Consider the following 20,542-nt stretch of genomic DNA (forward strand, 5'->3'; position numbering starts at 1 on the left):
GCGGCACCAATTCTTCTACACTTGCACACAGAAACCTCACAAGGCTCTGAGGGGCCCAAACCATCTGTTGCAGGACTCCTTGTTGTTCTTATAACTGAAGATAGTTGTTTATGACTCTGGCTGTATGTTTGAGGTTGTTGCCAGGCTGCAGAATGAACTTCAGATTTCTCCCTGATGGTACAACATGATGGATAAGAATCTAAACATCTAAAATGCCTAAAACATTTGCGCAGTTCTATTGTTGCTTGTTCATTTGCCACTAAACAGAAAAGTCCAAATTCCTCTTGAGCCTTATCTTAGTTTTGACAGAGTATTGACCTGAGGCAAAATAAAGTTGTCGGACTGTGAACTCTACAAAATTCCTCATTCTGTATATTTTATTTTAGAAAGAATTCATACCCCTTCAGTTTCTGCACTCTTTATTGTGTTGTAGAGTTGATTGTAAATTGATAAAACTGCCATTTTTGCCCATCAATCTACACATAATAACCCATAATGACAAAGTGAAAACATGTTTTTAGACATTTTTGCAAATTTATTTGCAAAAAAACCCAAAAAACAAAAACAAAAGACAACTAAAACATGAGATAATACTAAGATTTTGGTAATTAAGTACAAAACTCAAACACATAAAAATCCAATTTTGTTGAGCTTTGATTATACAAGCAGGAACACAATTTCAAACCATAATAGAGCACATACAAATAACCACTATCACTATAAACAAAATAAGTTTTAAGTGGAATGATGTGTATTATTATTCTGATGGATTAATAGCATCATATTCCTGCAATAACCATGTACCTTTATTTTGGTAATTCCCACTTGGTCATATCAGGTAAATATACACCTCATATAAACAGTAACACCATTTACAAGAAATTAGCAACTTTTTATCAATTTACCTTTAATTCATAAATTTCAAGAACATGTGACTGTTGGGTTACAAATCACCAGAGGATGAATGTATCATACATCTTGTACCCACTAGTCTGCTACTTTAAACAACTTTTACAAATGTTTTGTATAATTCCATATCCTTAACGCAACACAGAGCTGTTGAAATGTGCTTTAAACACTTCACCATCTTTGAAATGATAATATAACTATAAATTTGATAAAGTAGTATTTTTAGAGAAAGACCACATATTACATATAAGAAATCATTTAGCACCTCTTATAAAATGTGCCATTGCATTGTTATGACCATTCACTAACCCAATGAAACTGCAGCTTGATACAACACTGACCTATCTGTTCTATCTAAGCCTCTTATCATACCCTGACTGAAACTGCTCTTTGTGCTGCTGTGATGTGATAACAGTAATTTACTTTTTCGCTTGACATGTGAAGTATATACGTCTGCTTTTGCATGATTTTTTCTTTTGCCATAGTTCATTGCAGGTCATGTCATTTGATAATATAGATTTGTTGTTTCATTTTAGATCACACAGTCTCCCCAACCAACAACTATTTTGGTGACCTTGATCTCTTAGAATGCTTAATGTTAAAGATTTGATGTTAGAGAAAAGATTTTGGTAAAGTTTATACTTGCAGATACTTCATACTTAAGGAAATTAGTATTGTAATGAAATGACTAAGACCATGAGTCACACCATATTAACCATCTACATCTAAGAGCGATACATAAGATTATATATGGTCTCATATTTGTTGGCCCACCTGTTGATGTGCATATCTTAAGGCCTATAAATATGCTGTAAAAACACAGCACATTATTCCCAAGGCTGTTGTGCACTTGCTCAGATGTGTTGCTTTAGTGCTTATAACAATAGCGGTGTTGATTGCGATATAATGGCTCTAAAATTACCTCAAGTCTGTGAGTGCTCATGAACCTCTCTTTTATAGTTTCAAATAAAACAACATCCCAGAGTCTGAACAAATCTTTGTAAAGAAATTACGTGATGTACTGAAAAGCGCTGGAGGATTAAAGCATGGCTTAGGCTGTGCTGATGAATGTGTTGTTTTGAGTTCAGAGAAGACTCTGTGACAGGCTAATAAATATTCATCACAAAGATAGTGGGAGAAAAAGTGAGGGCGAGGAAGAGAGCTGATGCAATGAGAAGTTTGGAACAGGAAAAGCTGTTTGTGTCTAGTGTCTCAAGAATGAATGCACTGTGTATGCAATAGATTAAGTGGATTCCACACTTGCCATAAAGCAGAACCAACAAGGCTGTACCAGAAGACTATCAGCTTTACAGAGAAGCACAAAAATGACACATGGTGGGCTATCACAAGAGAGGTGTCAGACAGAAATCTAGGTGGTAGAACAAAGGAACAAACATCAAACTGAGACTCAACACAGCAGAGCAGTGAACTGATGAAGCACTGTAATCCAAGTTCAAGATGTGGCAAATTGAAAATCTTTCCCAGAAATCACCTTTTACTGTTTGTCAGTCAGGTAAAGTTGCCAGTTCAATATGTCAGAAATTGAGACATATAAAACACATGTCCATGGATAATTAATCAAAGCCTATTTTCTTCCTATATTCTTTGGCAAACTGCTTTTGTAGCCAGTAGAAGGCTGTTCCAATATACATAAGATTTAAGGTTTGTGTTATACATATATAAGTATTATTATTTACAGTTCAATTTATAGATGTTAGATAAATCAAGTCACATCCGTTTTGTTTATTTTGCCCAAAATAGCAAATCACAAAATTTGCCTCAAAGCAGTTTACAGTCTGTACCACATATGACACCTTTGATTTTTAGAGAAACCTCAGGAATTGCAATATAATGGATCCAGATGTCTTTTAGAATAGATAGAGAAAATAAATAACCATATGACCATAATAAATGTATAGTTTGGTGCAAATTATATTAGCTATATCAATCACCATTAATATACTAATATAGGCAATTAATTATGATTTATTTTTTTCAACTAGTGTTTCCCTACATAATGACCTTTACCTTTAACTGCTAGTGAGACACTAAATGCATGTTGTAAGTTAAGCTGTATTAGTCAAAGACTAAAGTCAAGTCAAATTTTATTCATATAGTCCAGTATCACAAATTATGAGCACATCTGTTTTCACTGACCGCGGGCTATCTTATTTAACGTATTTAACATAATGATGGACGAGAGGAATGATCTCGCCTCCTCAGCCAGATGACCACTGTTTGATATGTAACACTAGGGACCGCCATTGAGCCGTGTAACACGCATGGCCCCGGGCGAACGTGAATGGTGAGTAAATGTGCCTGATCGACTGTATAGGCCTATTGGCTGTAATGGCATGATGATCACAATGAAAGCACACAGGCTGCTCATGACACTGACGCTGATGAAAAGCAGAGGCTCAACACGTGAGCGACAGATAGAACGTAGGCTGCAACTTCTGACAGGTTGTGTGAAAAGAGATTCTCACGTGAATCCCATTGATTATTGATCCGACAGTGAAATCACCGGGAGGCTATTAAGCATGTCTGATGATCAGGACTGATTGTGAAAAAACATTAGTTCATGTCATTGGTGGTGACATTACCAGTAATGTCTTCATACTCCTGCTTTCATCTGCGTTCTTTTCATCACACAGAGCTGCGGCAGACTTCGATACTATACTGTATATTGATTATAGGAATCGTCCGTCTGTCATATTTACTACTATTATCAATATCAGGGAGGATACAACGTGCCTGGCAGCTGAATGTCATGGCGTTTTCTGTTGAAAATATGAGCGATATTGGCCTACATAAAAACATGATTTGCATATGAATATCCTGATTTATATCTGTTCAGATTTCATGAGCTACACATAAATTTGTGGTTTCGGAGTGAAAGTGTGCGCAAAATGTCTCGATGTCTTGGGATATTGGAGACGGGAGCCTCTGATGACATGGTCAACAACACTGAGGGCGCACGGATTCTTCGCTTCATCTATGAGTAGACGACCTACTACCGACTTCTTTCACGTCACCCCGCCCGTCTGCCTGTCGTCTCCTCCCTAAAACCTTTACTGCGACCATCCCTTTGAGTGACTCTGTGGTGAGAGGGAAAAAAGAGAGTGGGAGAGACAAAGTGAGAGAGCTAAAATACATGCAGACTCCCAACATCACCTACACTACCTGCTCCAGCTCAACAAGGGGAAGAGGACGCACAAGTGCAGGCGCGTCCATGCGTGCCAGCCGAACAAGACAATAAGCGGGCAAAGGACCACAAATCCAAAATTGGAATAAGAGTTTATCCTGAGAACTCTTTGGAAAAGAGCACGGCTTTGCTACAAGAAGAAGGCAGCCTAAATGAGTACATTGTAAGAAGAGTCATGCATCTCAACAGAGAAGAAGATAACAGCAAAGGTGAGCAAAAGATTTCAGCGGCCATCGGTAGATCATTTTAACCCAGGCACTCTGTATAGTTCAAAGCTCTCGCGTTGGTTGCCAGATGCCCTTGAGTGTGTCATGTAGATGTCAAGTAATGATGCAGGGGATCATTCCAACAAGCTGGTGGTAACTGCTGCAATTATTCTGCTATTGCTTGTCTGCCTTTCACCAAAACGCGCTGAAAAGCCTTGGATGGCAGCGAGAAGGGATGTTGCATACACCCAAGGTGGCAATGTAGTGACTGTCTGTGAGACAGCCACTTGAGCACTTGTTGTACTCTTATTTGGATCCGCTGTGGATGTTCGCATCCACGGTTGTTTTTGCACGAGGTCACCAGAGCATTAATGCACAAGGTCATCTGTTGTCGCTCATATTGATGAGCAGCCTCCCGGGTTTGTGTCGCTATCAGGCGCGCGCGTTTGTATCGTTGTCGGTAATTGAGTCGCCACGGATGTGTGTCCTCCGTCGTGGTCGGTGGGGAGAATTAGAGAGCAGACGGTGTGTAATGACACGAACCCTTCCATCAGGAGAAATAATCAGGGAGTAGATAGCTTTTGATGCATCAGCCAGCTCCATACAGGATATTTTTACTCTCAATCTTTGAACTGAGGTCGAGGTCACTGACTAACACCTGATGAAGGAGAACTGCCTCTGAATGTCTGTCGACATGACGCAGCCAGTGTCTTACTAAGCATTATTAAATAAACAGCAGTAGGACTTGCCTTGTGTCCACCACACCCACATGAAGTAATTTAAGCACCATTATAATGACTGACATGTAGTATGTACAGTAGGACCATTATCAGCAGTGTTTTACCTGTGGACTTGTATTAGATTCATCAATCTACTACATGTAATGTTCAAAAACTCTCCAATCATAAATGAAAATGTAAAATAAGTAAAATATCGGCACTGCATTTCTGACCAGAATTCAATTTTTCCATGTTAAAATAGTAAAACACTATACCATAAACTCTCACATGTGAGCAGCATGCAGATAATGAGGTGATATTACTGGCAAGGAAATACAACATTCATTTTTTATGTTCAACTGTCAAGCTTTATGGGCGGCTAATATCTTTGTTTTTACCCGCTGTAAAGCATGCTGTTTAGTGAGGAGTTCCCCATGTGGTGAGTGGTGCCTACACAGTGGCACACTGCTTTACCCCTCTTCTAAAATGTCTTACGACCTCATTGCCAGATATGGTTTCACCAGGGACAAAAGATGAGTCACAATCTACAACTAGAAGTGATTTCATGATTATGTGACAGGAGTGTGTGTGTTGTGTGTGTTGTGTGTGTGTGTAAGTGTGACAGGTCTGTGTCAGTGTCTGTGCATCTGAAAGCGAGAGGCAATGTGTGAGAGAGAGTTGTGCAAGTCAAAAGGCAGTGATGAGAAGGTGAAATATAACAGCAAAACCCAGCCGTACTTAAGCACAGCACCTTGAAAATACTGATGTAAGAGTTTTTCTATAAATGCTGCTGAAATAAACTTAGGTAATTCATTACATTGAAAACTGAATTTTAAAGGTCAATGCTGACAGTGAGACTCCTACAGATGAACGACAATAATAGTAATGATAGTATAAAGAGGAAGAAGTTTATCAAGTACATCTCAAATAAGTATGATGAATTATATAAAGTATGAAGTGCATAGATACAACTAAAGTGCTGATGTTGATATTTCTACGAATTACAAATAACACACCAAAATAAATTGGAAGACATGACTACAATCTCTAAACTTTACATACATTTTCCATAAAACTGACTTAAAGATGGCACAAAACAAATGACAATCCTGAGAAAACAAAGAACAAACTGGCGGATTGCTTTTGCTCATATTTAAATTGTTGATCTCTAACACTGACAAGCTATTCCAACAGTCTAACTTACTGAAAGTGACATATTAAAGCTGCCTGGAGTTCTTAAATGTTCTATAAGGCCTGCCGATTTACTACTTAAACTCTCTACTAAAACAGATGGCGTTTTATGCTTATAGGCTGTCTGCTGTGTCAAAGTGAATCAGATCAATAGCTCAGATTCATTACCAAAAAAATTATAGCCCAGCCTCCAGCTTTAAGTGTCATGTAGCATTACCCTGCATAGTCTAGACAATGCAAAAATACATTTAACACATTTTCCTGCAGAAACAATCTATTTTTAAGAAAAATTTTAGAAAGGCATAAAGTGTTTACTACAGCATTTGTAATTTATGTTAAAAACAAAAGAGACAGTTCATTCCAGAGAATATGGTTTTCTCAGCACATAGTTTGTTCGTGTATGTTTTATAATTTTTTCCACCTGTTGGCTGAGAAACTACGGATGAGCTGTAGTTTCAACTCCTTCACCGTCTGGACTTACCTGAAGTAATGAGAGAATTTAAAGTAATCAATATGCCTGAGCAGTGTAGATGTTATTAGTTATCATGTACTTTGAAACAATTTGTCCGTTAATGCTAGAGGTAGCTTGGACATTTTTAGTGGGACATGGTGCAGTGATTAGCACTATTAAGTCACAACAAGAATAGAGATTTGGGAATTTTGGGGAATTTTTCAATTATTTTGTTTATTTTACAGCTATTAGACTGTAATATGATTAAAACTGCTGAACTAAGACTCAAACCTTTAATGTCATAAGTATACGATATCTGGAGGTGCTGCAAACTGAACTGTAAATAGAAGGCTGAAGTGACAGTTGGTGGCTTCTCATGGTGTAATTATTCACTATATAAGTCTCAATACTACAAGTGTAAAAAATCACAAAGTATTATGGGCCTCATTTGTGTTGGTGTCATTTATTGGGTTTAATGCCACAATGCAATCCAAGTTCTGTGGTTTGCTGATTTTCCCAAATATTGATCAAGCTGTCCTAGTCTGTGCTTTAAGAATAGAATATGTAATATATTTTTTTTTTGAAAATGTATAGAACATTTATGCACATGAACAGGCATGAGCATAGTAAATAATTCATCAGAATATGTAGATGTATAAACAAATATACAGTTTTAAGCATAGGCAGAGATACGTTTCATAGTGTAGTATTCTGTCGTTTGTGTTGAGATCTTTCTGCGGCGTTGTTGTAATCTCTCCAGAACAGGTTAGGTGTGAATGTCAGGCGTCAAGTAGGCCTCGATGCAAGGTGCAAAAGAGAATCATTATTAATCTGACATGTAAACATTCAGAAATAATTGCTTAATATCGGTAGCATTCACACTCATAGGGAAACGTGTAATTAATATTGTGGTTACAACTAATGGGCTGGAATCTTATTAGTAGTTTGAGAAAACTGCTGGAGAGAGGAGAGAGAGTAGTAATTAATAGAGTCTGAAACAAAGATATTTTTATTCATAGTGTTGGGAAGCAAGCTACTTAGATTTACAGACTCGAGGAACAGACAGTGAGACCATGCAAGGGGAAATATTGCCCTTTTCTACTTAGGTGCAAACATATTTACAACCAAAGAGGAGGATGATGGAAGATCGCATCAAAAATAATGGTGGAATAGAAAAGTCAGACAGGAGGGGGCTAATAAAAAGACACAAGGTGTCACAGAGAGGGACAGATGATGGGTCTGTGTGTGGTGAGCAAGGCCAGACAAATAAATTCTTCAGTGTTTCAGAAAACTGCCACATCAATATCTCTCGTATTGTATTTGACTTGAAAGAAGAAAAAAAAAGGCATTGATGGCGAAACATGTCAGCTGAAACACCAAAATGATCAGATGTGAGGTGACTCTTTTTTGATCAATATTGTAGTGCCCTCTTTTTTATAAAGTAGGAGTGCAACATAAAACTAATACCTGTACCTGTATTTGTTTATTTCACCAGAGTAACCAGAGATTTATACTGGAAGATGTGAAACATTGTCTTGATTGCTTCATTTTCTGTGTTAGGTCTAAATTGAGTCTAAAAGAAAAGTTGTGTGACTGTAAATATTAATGGGGCGGGAGGAAGTGCACAGTGGAAAAAGAAGAGGTGGTTATGTGTGTAAACAGATGAGGCCCAGATGAATGTCAAGTTTGAATGACTTATCCAAAATAAAAAACAACAAAGCCATTAACAAAAAAGAAGAGCCTTTATGGCTCACTGAGTCGCATTGAGACTGTTGACAGCATCAGTTGCCTCAGTCCGAATATGACATGTTTACGTTGAAGAGACAAAGCCCTCTAGAGGCTGTAATAATAATAAGAAGAGCAAAGGAGAATATACAAGGAGCTACAAGGTTAGTGAAGGGAGGAAGTCAGAATGGATTTATTGGCCAACAAAACATCAGACCTTAACACGGGAGACCACTGTTTCCTTTCCTGTTGTTGGTGATAATTCATAAGTGAAAAAAGAAGGTGGAGGGGGAAGATGTCTGTTAAAATAAAATTATTTTGTAGTGTTGGAAAGAAAAGCAGTCTGAAAAGCTCTCTTGGCCATATTGCAAGCACTTTGGAGACGGTCCCTAGCTTCAGCTTGTCAGTTTCTGTTATGTGGATGGAATAAATTACTGTGAAAATTTGAATGCTGTTTATATTTGTTCAGATCACCTTATCTGTTCCTATCTTAATAATGTATTCCTATTTGTTTACATCCATCTGATAAACCTGTTCTGGGAAACACATTGCGAGATTTAGTGTATGTAAGAGTATATTTCTGCATTGTGGTTGCATTTATAATAGATTTGGTGTGTGGTTTAGACAGAAGCCCATGCTCTTACATAACTCTGTTACAACAGCATGTCCGTGATAAAGACAGCATCGTAATTGTTCTCTGCATTCGCCTTGCTTCTTTCTCTCCTCTCACTTGACCCTGTTTGCCATCTTGTCTGGGTTTTACTTTGTGCCTCACAATTATTGATAAGTAGCAGTGCGTAAGGATAACAGATGGCCAGAGATGGCAGAGTAGATTTTGAAATCTGGATGAGGTTGCATCAAGAAAAGTAGCCTACCACTGTACCAGCAGTGTGGGTTGAAAATATTACTGGCAGATATAGGGGGCTGGTGGAGAAATACAGAAATAGATAATTGGAGACAGAGGCAGAGAGGAAGCAAGAGAGGTAGGTTTTGAGAGAATATCTATGCTGTGCCTCTGAGTAGTGAGTACTCTTGAGGAAGCAAAAGAGAGAAAGAGACATACACTGTGCCTTTTTATTTAGTGAACTCATTGAAGCAATACTGGTCTTCACACAGTTACACAGAAACAATTAAGAGGAGAGGGACAGGGGAAAGAAAGGGAGAAACAAGGTGCTGGATGTGCCCTTTTTTGATAATGATGTAAGATGTTTGTAAGATGCTCTCCAAGGTCGTCTGTTTGATAAAATTCTGACGAGAATAACAGTACATTTAAGTATATTTTAAAGTTTGTTCAAGTTAATATAATCTCTTGCCATCTGAACAGTCTGATGTCCCGGTAAGACTCATGGGGTGAGACAGAAGGATGCCTCTGTATATAGAATCAAATTATTTGATTTATTTGAGCTTTGATTCGAGGATGTGACTCAACAACAGTCACCTTTTTTTCTGGCCTAACTAAATAACAGACAAGCAGTGCCCTGTAAAAATGCACTATGGTACTGCTCATATTTTGATAACTTATTTTGGGGTAACCACTTCCCCCTTCACTTTTTTCTCCCACTGTAAGGCATCAGTATGCTCAAAACAATGTAGGTCATATGACATGTGATCCAACCACATCTAAAAGTAAAATCTTTTTATACCACATCTAATTGGCCACTTTCAAATGCAGGGTAAAAAGCTTGCTGTCAAAAGCTTCTCCTGGCTGCATCGCACTGCCTCCTCGATCTCTCTCCAACAGTTCTGTGTCCTTTACATGCCTTTGTAGTCCCTAGACAATGAATCATATAAATAAGGATATATACACACTAGTACAGTCGCTCCTACAAGGCATTTGTAAGTAAGGGATTTGTACTTGTACATATGAAAAGGGATGTAAATAGTTAGATAGACATGTCCTCCAAATTAAATGATAAAATACACTGCTTGTCCATGCCCTTTAAAATGACACATACACATTTTTCTCTGATGTGAAGTCCCTACCAGTGGGCAATATCATACAAATCACTATTGAAATGTAAATCTGTTTTAGCACCAATCTGTTTTATTATTTTTATCGTATTAGACTCGTAAGGTTTGGTTAGATTTAGGCACCAAAACAACTGGGTTTGGTTTAGTAGAAAATCATGGTTTGGGTTAAAATGATTGATTACTTCACTCAGGTTTGGGGTCCCTCATCTTCATTGTGTCAATAATTTGGGTAAAGTGAAGGGATAATCGTGGTTATGCTTAAAAAAAAAAAAAAAAAAACTAAAAAACTTGGACTGTAGGTTGGAGATGCAAAATGAACAGCTGTGTTAAGATCTTATGTTTTCTTGGTCCATCCATTGCACCTCCCTACATGAACTGTGTCTCTCTCATACGTGGAATGCCTTGATGTATGCAGAGGTGTAGGTTATCACCTCCAGATCCCACTCCAGCTCAGAACAGGTGCCCCTATCAGCAGGATTTGCTCGTTCAGCGACAAAGACGTGACTTCGAAACACTGCCAAGTATTCTTTGGGGATTACAGACAACAGCTGATTGAACAGTGAGGCATCTTGGATAAAGGCATGCTTCCTATAGGCTCTCCACTTAACATTTTATGTTGATCTCTACACTATGAATTGACTGAAAAAACCAACTTAAAGTGGTGATTGCTTTAATTTGGTAGTTATGTAGGATAGGACAGAGAGATATTGTTTGGGACTCCTGTCTCAACCCACAGTGGTCTTATGTGACTCTGAAAGGCTCTCAATATGAGTAAGGCAGAGGGCTATTTGTGGTTTGTTCTCCTGCCCAGAATGGAGCCAGAGGGAGCAATGTCGCATCAAGAGTAAGAGTGCAACTTGGCCCTCCTTGTATTATTGAACAGGACACAAAAATTAATTGTGTAAGTGGGGGATTGATAGCTTTCTGGATGTTTGGCTGGCCAGAGTGATGGACGGACGGATGGATGGATGACAAAGAGGAAGAAATAATCCAGATAAAAGATGTGTGCACCCCACCTAGACTGAGAGAGGCGAACAGGATATTATAAGAACAGATATCAGCAGTCTAGCCAGGAACAGATGGTGAGACAGAGCTACGCACAGACAGGATCTTCCTGCCAATACAGGGCTGACAGAGAATAGACAGAGAATGCGCAGACACATACAAACACAGTCTTGGACTTGTAAAAGTCTTGATGAGAATGATGTCAAAGGCTACGTTGCTGTCATTGTCACACATGCAGCCCCTCATTTCCTCTCTGCTCTTTTGTTCTGTTTCCTCTTCTTTTCAATTCTCTGTTACTGTACCAACCCTCGACTTCCTCCACGAACTCTCTCTATCCTCCCACCCCGCAGGTTTTCAATACTGTATCATTTCACATGTCATGATAATGCATTTGTATACAAACAAACACTGATGCCTGCGTGATATCCTGTACTTTCACTGGATCCAGTTTTGGATCCCAGTTCCCAGCAAAAACATTTATGTTCGACTGGTTAATGATTCATTACAGGTAGTAGAGAGGCAATATAATTAAATAAGCTAATGCAAAGAAGCTCTCAGGGACTATTAAATGTAGCACAAATGTTTAGTTCACAGTTAATTAGGTTTTACTCTGATGCATATCAGACATCCTAACCTCAGCAACACCCACTGGTGGAGCAGGCATCGGTTAGTGTCCAGGTAGCATGTGGAGTCCTGGGGTCCTTTCATACTCAGGAGTTGTGAACCCTGCAGGAAGAGCTGGTGTGTGTACCAAGCCCTTTGCTCCTTCAAAATAGCTTTTCTGGAAACAAAGTCAAATTTGTCTTTCCACCAGAATAGGTTTCTGTTAACATGTTTGATTAGCTGTGCAGTATGAGGTTATTGAGAATCAGACTGAGTCACCTAAATCACTCTCCATAGTTTGCTGTTTGATCTGGCTTCCAGCAGCAGGGGTCAATAAACTCTCAGTCAATGTTTTCCAGGCTAATATAGCAAATATGGCTGCAACCATCGATTGTTTTTTTTTTTCAGTTAATCCATTGCTTCTTTTTTGATTCACTGATTAATTGTTTAGTTTACAAAATGCCAGAAGATGGTGGCAAATGCCCAAGGTGACATCCTTAAATAGTTTTGTCCAAACAGCAGTACAAAACTCAAAGATACTAAATTGACAATGATATAAAACAGAGAAAAGCACACATTTTAGAAGCTGGGGTCAGAGTATATTTGACATTTATGCCACTGTGGTGGCATGGATCTGGGATCTAGGGAAGGTAATGTTGGTCTGTTGTTTGGCCCAATTTTGGTCCAGACTTAAATATTTTTCAGTTGCACTTTATGTTTAGTGTTAATTAGCAAATGTTAGCATGTTAACACTCTAAACTAAGATTTTGACCCTATGAACTGTTATACCTGCTTGACATCAGCATGTTAGCATTGTCATTGTGAGCAGGGTAGCATGCTGAAATTAGCATTTATCCCAAAGTGCTGCTGTGTCTATGGGTCCATAGAGTGGCTAATATGGCTCTAGATCATCTTGTTGCTTGATAAATGACTTAAATGATATTGATTGAATGATCAAAATTGTCATAATTATTTCTATTGATTGACTTTTGATCAATGAAGTAATTGTCTCGGCTCTATTGAAGCTAACATTTCGCCCTTACCCCCTGTTTGCCTTCTCTGGCCCATCCTGCCATGAAACAATCAGCTGAAGAGGCTGAAGAATGCAAAACCTCACTTCTCTGCTGTATCAGACAGAAGCACAATGTCTGAACTGACAATTCGCACTCCATAGTGTCTGAGAATTTGAGCTACTTCCCTTGTCAACCTTCAGCTGCCAGTTTCACTCTGCTCTGAGGCCTGCCGAGCCCGACTTTTGTTTCACCCCAGTGATGAACGCAGTGGTCTACATTGCTGGATGAAGTAGCTTGCCTTAGACGGAGTCCTCGAGGTTGATGTCTGCTCCAGCCTTCAGCACTTGGTCAATGCGCAGCCGCCGTGTCCATCTCAGGGCTGTTGAGCAGCAGCTGAGGATGTGCTACAGTGTTCTTCTCCTGAGGCACTGAGGGCATGAAGGTGACTCAGCCTCGCTCCCAAAGAACAGACTGGACAGGCTGTTGCAGAGGCAGTGCATTATTTAAAGAAAATTCTGAGCAGGTTACATTTAAATGTACTTCTCCCATCTGTCTGTTCAATTTTCTTGTACTTTTCCTTCCTAATTGTACAGTTCATTACTCTTTCCCTTTGATATATGCCTTATTTGTGATATTGTGTATTCCCTGGGTTACTATTGACTACAAATATACTGTATATTCTCTCCTCCTTTCACTCCTTAGTAGTCAGCTCACTCTAGATAGACAGCTCTTATTGTCTGTTGGTTTTATGGCCATTAAGGATTCAATGGATATGTGTTTGAGGAGACAGAAAAGACAGAAAATTTAAAGTATAAATGCACATATAGAATATAAAGTCATTTTAAAAGCCTGGCGTGACCCGCACATCATCACAATGCCAGTCACCCATATTTTCCATTACAACTAAACGCCCACCACCTGTACACTGCCACTTATGGTTGTAATTGCAATTCTCTTGTTATCAGCTATCTATACAATGTCCTCTGCCCAGGGCAATGAGATGGAGAAATATGAGTGTGAGTGTTTGTTTACAAGTTAGCATAATGGAAGGTCCCATCCCTTTGTAAATGAGGTGTTTGGTCATGCATACAATGGGGTCCGAAAGTCTGAGACCATTTTCCCATTCATGGTCTCAGACTTTTGAACCACACTGTATGTGCGTGTCTGTGTTCGCAATGATGTGTGACAACATCCGCATCAGTTTTTGTGTCATTGTCAAGCTGATGTTCTCCTGCTCCAGCGTCACTTCTGCGCCTCTCTCCTTCAATTTCCTTCTCCCTGCTTTTAATGGATTGTTTTTATTTTCCCAGTGTGTCTAAATCCATCATACATTTTAAATGCTTAAATTATTGTGATGGAAAGTGGCCATGAATGGGGTGGGAGGGAAAGAAGAAGGATGGAGAGCAATGATGGCACTCCAATGAGGGATTTTGGAGAAAGGAGAGTAGGCAAAGCAGAAGTGTTTTGTAGAGTAAGAAAACATATATTGAAGAAACATCTGCATTTGTGCTTAACAATATGCAACAAAAAAAAAAAATCGCAATTATTTTTGTAAATATTGTGATTGTGATATGAGTAACGATTTCAGTTGGAATGGTCATTTTTGCATTTTATTTTAACTGAAAAAAATACATGAATGATGATGAGGTGATTTTTGCTGGGTCTTGTACCAAACAAGCATGTCCCTTTATGTCATCTCTGTATATTTTGATCAATTTTTCAGGCACAATCTGTATTCATCTAGAGTATGGAAATATAGGAAAAAATAGTTCTCCTGTCATGCATTGCTGACCGACAGACAGTGTGAAAGGATAAAAGTGTGTTAGAGATGAGCCTGAATCAACACATTATTAACATATGAACCAACATGCGTTTTTGACTCTTCTCTTAACCAAGACATAAATCTGACAGTGCTTGGCTTAAGAGTGAAAGGGTGATAACTATAGGAACTAAAGGATTACTGTAGCACTACTTTATGCCAGTGTATATGTGCAATAAATACTGACGTGTTCTTCTTGACGTGTTTGCGTTCTTTGCTTTTGCATTGTCTGTTAATTTAACAATCAGGACACCTTGTTGTTTAGAGACAGTGTAATGCTTTGATTTATAGTGAATTACTGACATCCAACATCCTTCATCCTGTGTGAAAGATGGAGTTTGTGTGTGAACATGTTATGAGATGTAATGGGTGCATCTATAGTAGACGTAGTAGTAGACAATTCAGGCTGTACTTGGGCACAATCGGGCTTGGAGCATGTTGACACTGTAACATTTGCTTAGTAGCACCGAACTAAGTGCAGCTGAGAGATATTTCAGTCTAGAGCAAAAATGGACTGACCAAAAGACCAACATTATCATCCCAAGAGAATTGCTGCTGGTATGGCTCGAAATGCCAAATATTCTGTGATTCCATGCTCTCAAAACTGATGATTTGCTGCTTTTCTGTTTTATATCTTTGTAAACTGAATATCGTTGAGTTTTGTACTTTTGTTTGCCCCATCCAACTAACTTTAGTCCACGTTCACTCAAAGTGAAGCTGGTGATATGGATGACACGAAAACACTGAGCCTCAACCCGAGCTGCTTATATCTAAAAAGAATGCTGTGTATGTCGTTTGGGCAGATTCTGGTTTCAGTGAAGACTACACCAGACAAAAAGAAGTCAAATGAAAACACTGCAGAACAACAATTTCAGCAAGCAAAGGTAACAATACCAATTTGTTTAATCACTTGGAACACAATCATATTGCCGAATATGAAGCATGTATAAATGTAAAAGTGTGAGATAATCGTAATATTCACTTGAAGTCATATCGCCCAGCCCTATGGCACTCCATCTAATTGTTGTCGAGGTATTTCACTCAAAGCCACAAATGTCAACCTCATGGTTGCGCCAGATGGAAAGGTTCTTCATCTGGAGACCATGATGGTCTGTACAAAAGTTCATGGCAGTTCCATCCAATACTTGTTAAGCTATTTGGTGGACCAACTAACAGACTGACCAACAGACTGCTATGGCCATACACAGAGCGATGCCACTAGCACAGCTAAAAAATGTATGAGAGAAGTATTATAAAACGAAGGAGAGGCAGAAACAGTCAGATTTATGAGAAGAACTGTGAAGTGGTCATTGAAAGAGAAGTTCTTGGACTGGTTGAGGGAGTGTTTTTTGGTTGTTTACTTGGTTGGACTGGTTGCTGGAGATTCGAGAGTTACAGGAGAGAAAACCAAACAGCTGGGTACAGGGCCAGTCAGTGTTTATTTATAAATAAATTCTTTGAATAATTTAGAGGAACCATCAAGAGACCACATGGGTTTTTCCCAAGTTGGATAGGCAGGGGATATAAAACCATATCCTGAATTTTTATGTGACTGTCCGCTTCATCATGTCCTCAGAAAAGTTGCCTCTGAGAAATGAAAGAAATGTTGGGTCACATTGGAAAAATGCTCGGTCAATTTCGCTGACAGAAAACATATATATTATCAACTTGGATACATCATTAGATTACAGTTCCATTCTAGAGTTACCATATCCTCTTAAAAGTATGCCAGCAAAAAACAAAAAAAATCTTTAATTTTGCAATCTCTATATTCATCAAGCCACCACCCAACCCGCTCTCTGTCTCTGTGTCTCACTATCTTATGTATGCCACAGTGTTTGCAGTGTGTGATCCTTGCGATGTTGTCCTAGATTGCCGTGGCACTGGGGCTCAGAATCATGAAACAATGGCATACTGCATGGATCACAGGAGCACAAATCAGACACAAAGAGGCAGAGACAAATAGGAAAAAATAGCAAAAGAGAAAGAATGAGTGTGACGGGGGAAACTGTGTCTGTGGATGTGTGTGCATGGGCTTGTGTCAGAGAGACAGAGGTGTGTGGATAATATGGAAGTGAGAAGCCTGGATATAGAGACTGCATAGAGAGATGAGAAATAGACAAAAGGTAAAGAGGCAAAATGAGCAGGTGGTTGTTGTCATTTCCCTATAGTTATACTGGATTTTATCCACAGCTGGTGGATGACTAGAATATAGTATGTATCCCTGTTGGAGGGTTACAAAGATGTTCGAGACTTCCAAGACAAGCTGACACTACACAATACATATGTAAATAACAGTGGACAGTGAACAAAAAGCAGGGAAACAGTGTCTTCTAAGTTGATGTAGATTCAATTCAGTGTTAGAGTTAGTGTTTTAGTAAGACTCTCATAGGCAAGCAGTAATTCTTTTTCTTATGTCCTCTATACCCCAGAACAAGTTACAACGTGTTACATCATCCATCCAGATTCATTTGATCAAAGCGTCACCTGAGTTAAATGTTCATATTCGTTTATCATATATTTTGGTTTCAACACTCACAGGCATTTAAGAGGTTGCCTAGGTTGGCTCAGGAGAGAAAGGTATATTGTAGAGGCTCTGTTACATCTGCACTCTCTCCTGTGGATAAAAAGGATATGTAGGTGCAGTATACCCACATTCAGTGGTTTGGTAGATAAACCTTAAGACTGGATGAACACTTTGTAGGGTAACTCGAATTTACTCTCAACCTCTAGCAAAAAGGGGCTTCATATTTAGATGAATATGTGGAAAAACAGGTGTGGTCGTGCAATCAAACAGTGCTTAGAAGATCAAATGGCTAATATGAAATAGTTCTGTGCAAGAAGCAACAAAATCAACATTTACCTTTTCATTTAATGATTACAAATGGTAGAAAAGCCATTCAGGAAAAAAATGATATAGTTTGCAAATGGAATGTAGTAATGTTGAGTATTTGTAATTTATAATAAATGTCCCTGTGGAGTTTCATGTAAAGTTTATTCAGTGTTAATCACCAAAATACATTGTGCAAGTTCATGAGGTGTATTGAACATGTTACATGCATTATTTGTCATAAAACCTTTGCAAAGTCTGCAATTTGCATAGTTAACATCCATGTTTACTTGCTAGCAGTCTCCGTCTTTATTGTCTTTAATGGTGCATTGCTCCGTTTCTTGGTGCATTATTCATCACCTGTCAGGTGGTAACCATAACTGCGTAACCATTGGCAGGATTGCACATTGTGACAAATGAATAAGACAAATTTGTTTATTCACAGTACAAATATCTGTGCGGTAAATTATTACTGGTAAGGTTTTTACATGAAGTAGCTTTATAATATTTAACTACATTTAATTAGCATTAGCTTAGTTTAGCTACATTTCGCTCAGTGGTTTAATAGTTTATATAGTCTCAGTCAGTGATGTAATTGGTAGCTTAGCCACATACATACTGTACATAGCAGTATCTACATGTACATGCAACTTGATAACCTACTGAGAGTTAAATAATTAAGCCATTTATGACTTTCCTCAGCCAACAGTAAAATTTAGGAAACATTTCAAACTTTGAAAGTTTATTTTTTTACAATCTCATTTTAAAACCATTTCTAGGTCAATATTTATCTTCCCCTCCCTCAAATGTTTCACCACCCTGTCTCTCCATCCAGCTGTCTCTTCTCTTTACTTGCTTTCTCTTTATCTCTCACTATCTCCCGGCTCTTTGATGAGTCACCTTGCATGTCTGAGTAATTATACACACTCACAGGCACACGCATGCACAAAATTGCAGACATAAACAAAATTACTATACAATATATTTATTCAAAGTCATGGAAAAAATATTGTCATGAGTAAATTAAAACTATTGCATGCTGGAAAAACCTCCATTAAAAGCAAAAGATTTCACTTTTAGTCAGCTGTGCTTAGGTGTCAAATGTTTGACAACATTAATTCTGAAGCAGTCAGATCACAGTGTCAAAGTATTGATGCATCAGCCTGCAATATGCCTTATGAGGCATTCAGCCTGAAAACAGACATGCGTTAAAAAACTCAAGGTACTGCATTGTGGGAGTGTGTTATTTTAAGTCCAAGTGAGACGATAAAATATGATCCAGGGAGGGTTAAGAAGTTTAGAGAAATTATGCATAAACATACACAGCAGTTGGTAGTACAAGACACAATATTTATTAATGTGGAAAGTTAGCACATTGGCCTGCACCATTAAGAAAAATATCTATATATCTATCTATCTTGTGTTTTTTTTTTTGACAAATATTACTATTTCAATTTAAATTGTAATCATTTTCTGTAAGTTAAACTCCTCCCTGGAGGATTTAGTTGCGTAAACCTCTCCCTACTGGCAGTGAGAGTAATTACACAAACAGTGCTCTCCAACAAGGAAAAGCCACACCAATGGTAATCTGCGTTTGCTGTCAATCACTGTAATTTTTAGACTATAAGCCTTCGTCTGAACGCTGAGTTTCTTTTTTCATCTGGAGCATCAGAAACATTCTGGAGCATCCTAGGTTTTTCCACCATAGGCTCCGCCAAAGTCCTAGTTGCTTTACCCTATTCCTCTCTTCAGCTCTGGCAAAACAATCATCGCTGGTTCACATAAAATGTATTGTGTTAAACAAAACAAAGTGGGGAGATATACCTCCAGTGAAAAACCACTAGAGATTGCAGGTAGCAAACAATAATGGCTAATTCAGTCTTGCATCTCTTAACTGCTGTATTGTTTCATAATTGGAATGGCAGAACAATAATAAATGCAATTTTATGTTCCTATATGTCCAATGTCAGTGTAATTTTGTGTTTGGATGGAGCTCACCCTGTGCCCGAATCCTCACAGACGTATCCACAGCTCTAAAGGACACAGAAAATCATAACTAATATCCAGCAGCTTCATGCACTTAATGGCAAGGTGCATTAGGTTACCATCATCGTACCCCCTGGCTGTTGCAAAGTAGCGCTCAGTGAAAAGAGCTTGACTTCTCTTATGAATTAGATATGACATATTAGAGAGTGCATTTAATTAATCATGACAAGGGATTCCACCTCGATTCCAGTTCTACCTGTAATGACGACTAATTATTTACAGGGTACTACAGGGCCATGGTTTTACAGAACCAAATTCTGATGAGCCAGTCAAGATGAAACTCTTCCCTGTCTTGTGTCTTCTCATTACCAGGCTTCATATCACATCTTTTTTCTTCAAGGCATGATATTACCGAGAAACCTTATCCCAAATATATAGTTTTGCCCTTTTTTCTCCCACAAGGAACTCAAGCATTATTCTAAGAAATTTCATAATATCATATATATTCTGTATTAGCCTTGTACAGAATAAACTTCTGAGTGGGCAACATAAAACAAAGAAAGTGAATAAAATGCAGAAAATTAATTACCTAACAACATCAAAGAAAAAATGTGCAATTACTTACCTTTCTCACTAAGGAACAGGACAGAATAAAGATAATATAAGTGGAAGTCCACCCCTATTATTCCCCAACAAAGAACTGCCATACCTATGACACATACAAGATTTTATAATAACACTTCTGCAACAAATGAGGTCAGTGTGGCTGAGCAGGGAGATGAGGAATGAGAGTCTTGCCCTAGCATCAGCAGGTCTGTCTGGCTCCCTGTATCCTGTGGCCTGATGTCCTCTGGGTAAGCAGTCTTCTGCAGCTCCCTGCAGACAATGAACCAATCACCACCCCAGTCA

At 38.5% G+C, this 20,542-nt stretch overlaps 1 protein-coding gene across 3 annotated transcripts in view; it reads left to right on the top strand.

Moving 5' to 3' along the window:
• The first annotated feature begins 3,722 nt into the window (after positions 1 to 3,722).
• Positions 3,723 to 20,542, top strand: part of syt7b (synaptotagmin VIIb) — a 92,999-nt gene continuing 76,179 nt past the window's right edge. Inside the window, exon 1 of one of the 3 annotated variants that reach the window (XM_056390385.1) lies at positions 3,723 to 4,323. In XM_056390385.1, coding sequence (XP_056246360.1) covers positions 4,290 to 4,323 — 34 coding nt within the window. In that variant the 5' untranslated portion in view covers positions 3,723 to 4,289. The remainder of the gene's footprint in view (positions 4,324 to 20,542) is intronic. The other 2 variants (XM_056389643.1, XM_056391206.1) reach the window with 2 other exon arrangements.

Source organism: Seriola aureovittata, chromosome 1, assembly GCF_021018895.1.
Source record: "Seriola aureovittata isolate HTS-2021-v1 ecotype China chromosome 1, ASM2101889v1, whole genome shotgun sequence".
In the NCBI taxonomy this organism is placed as follows: Eukaryota; Metazoa; Chordata; class Actinopteri; order Carangiformes; family Carangidae; genus Seriola; species Seriola aureovittata.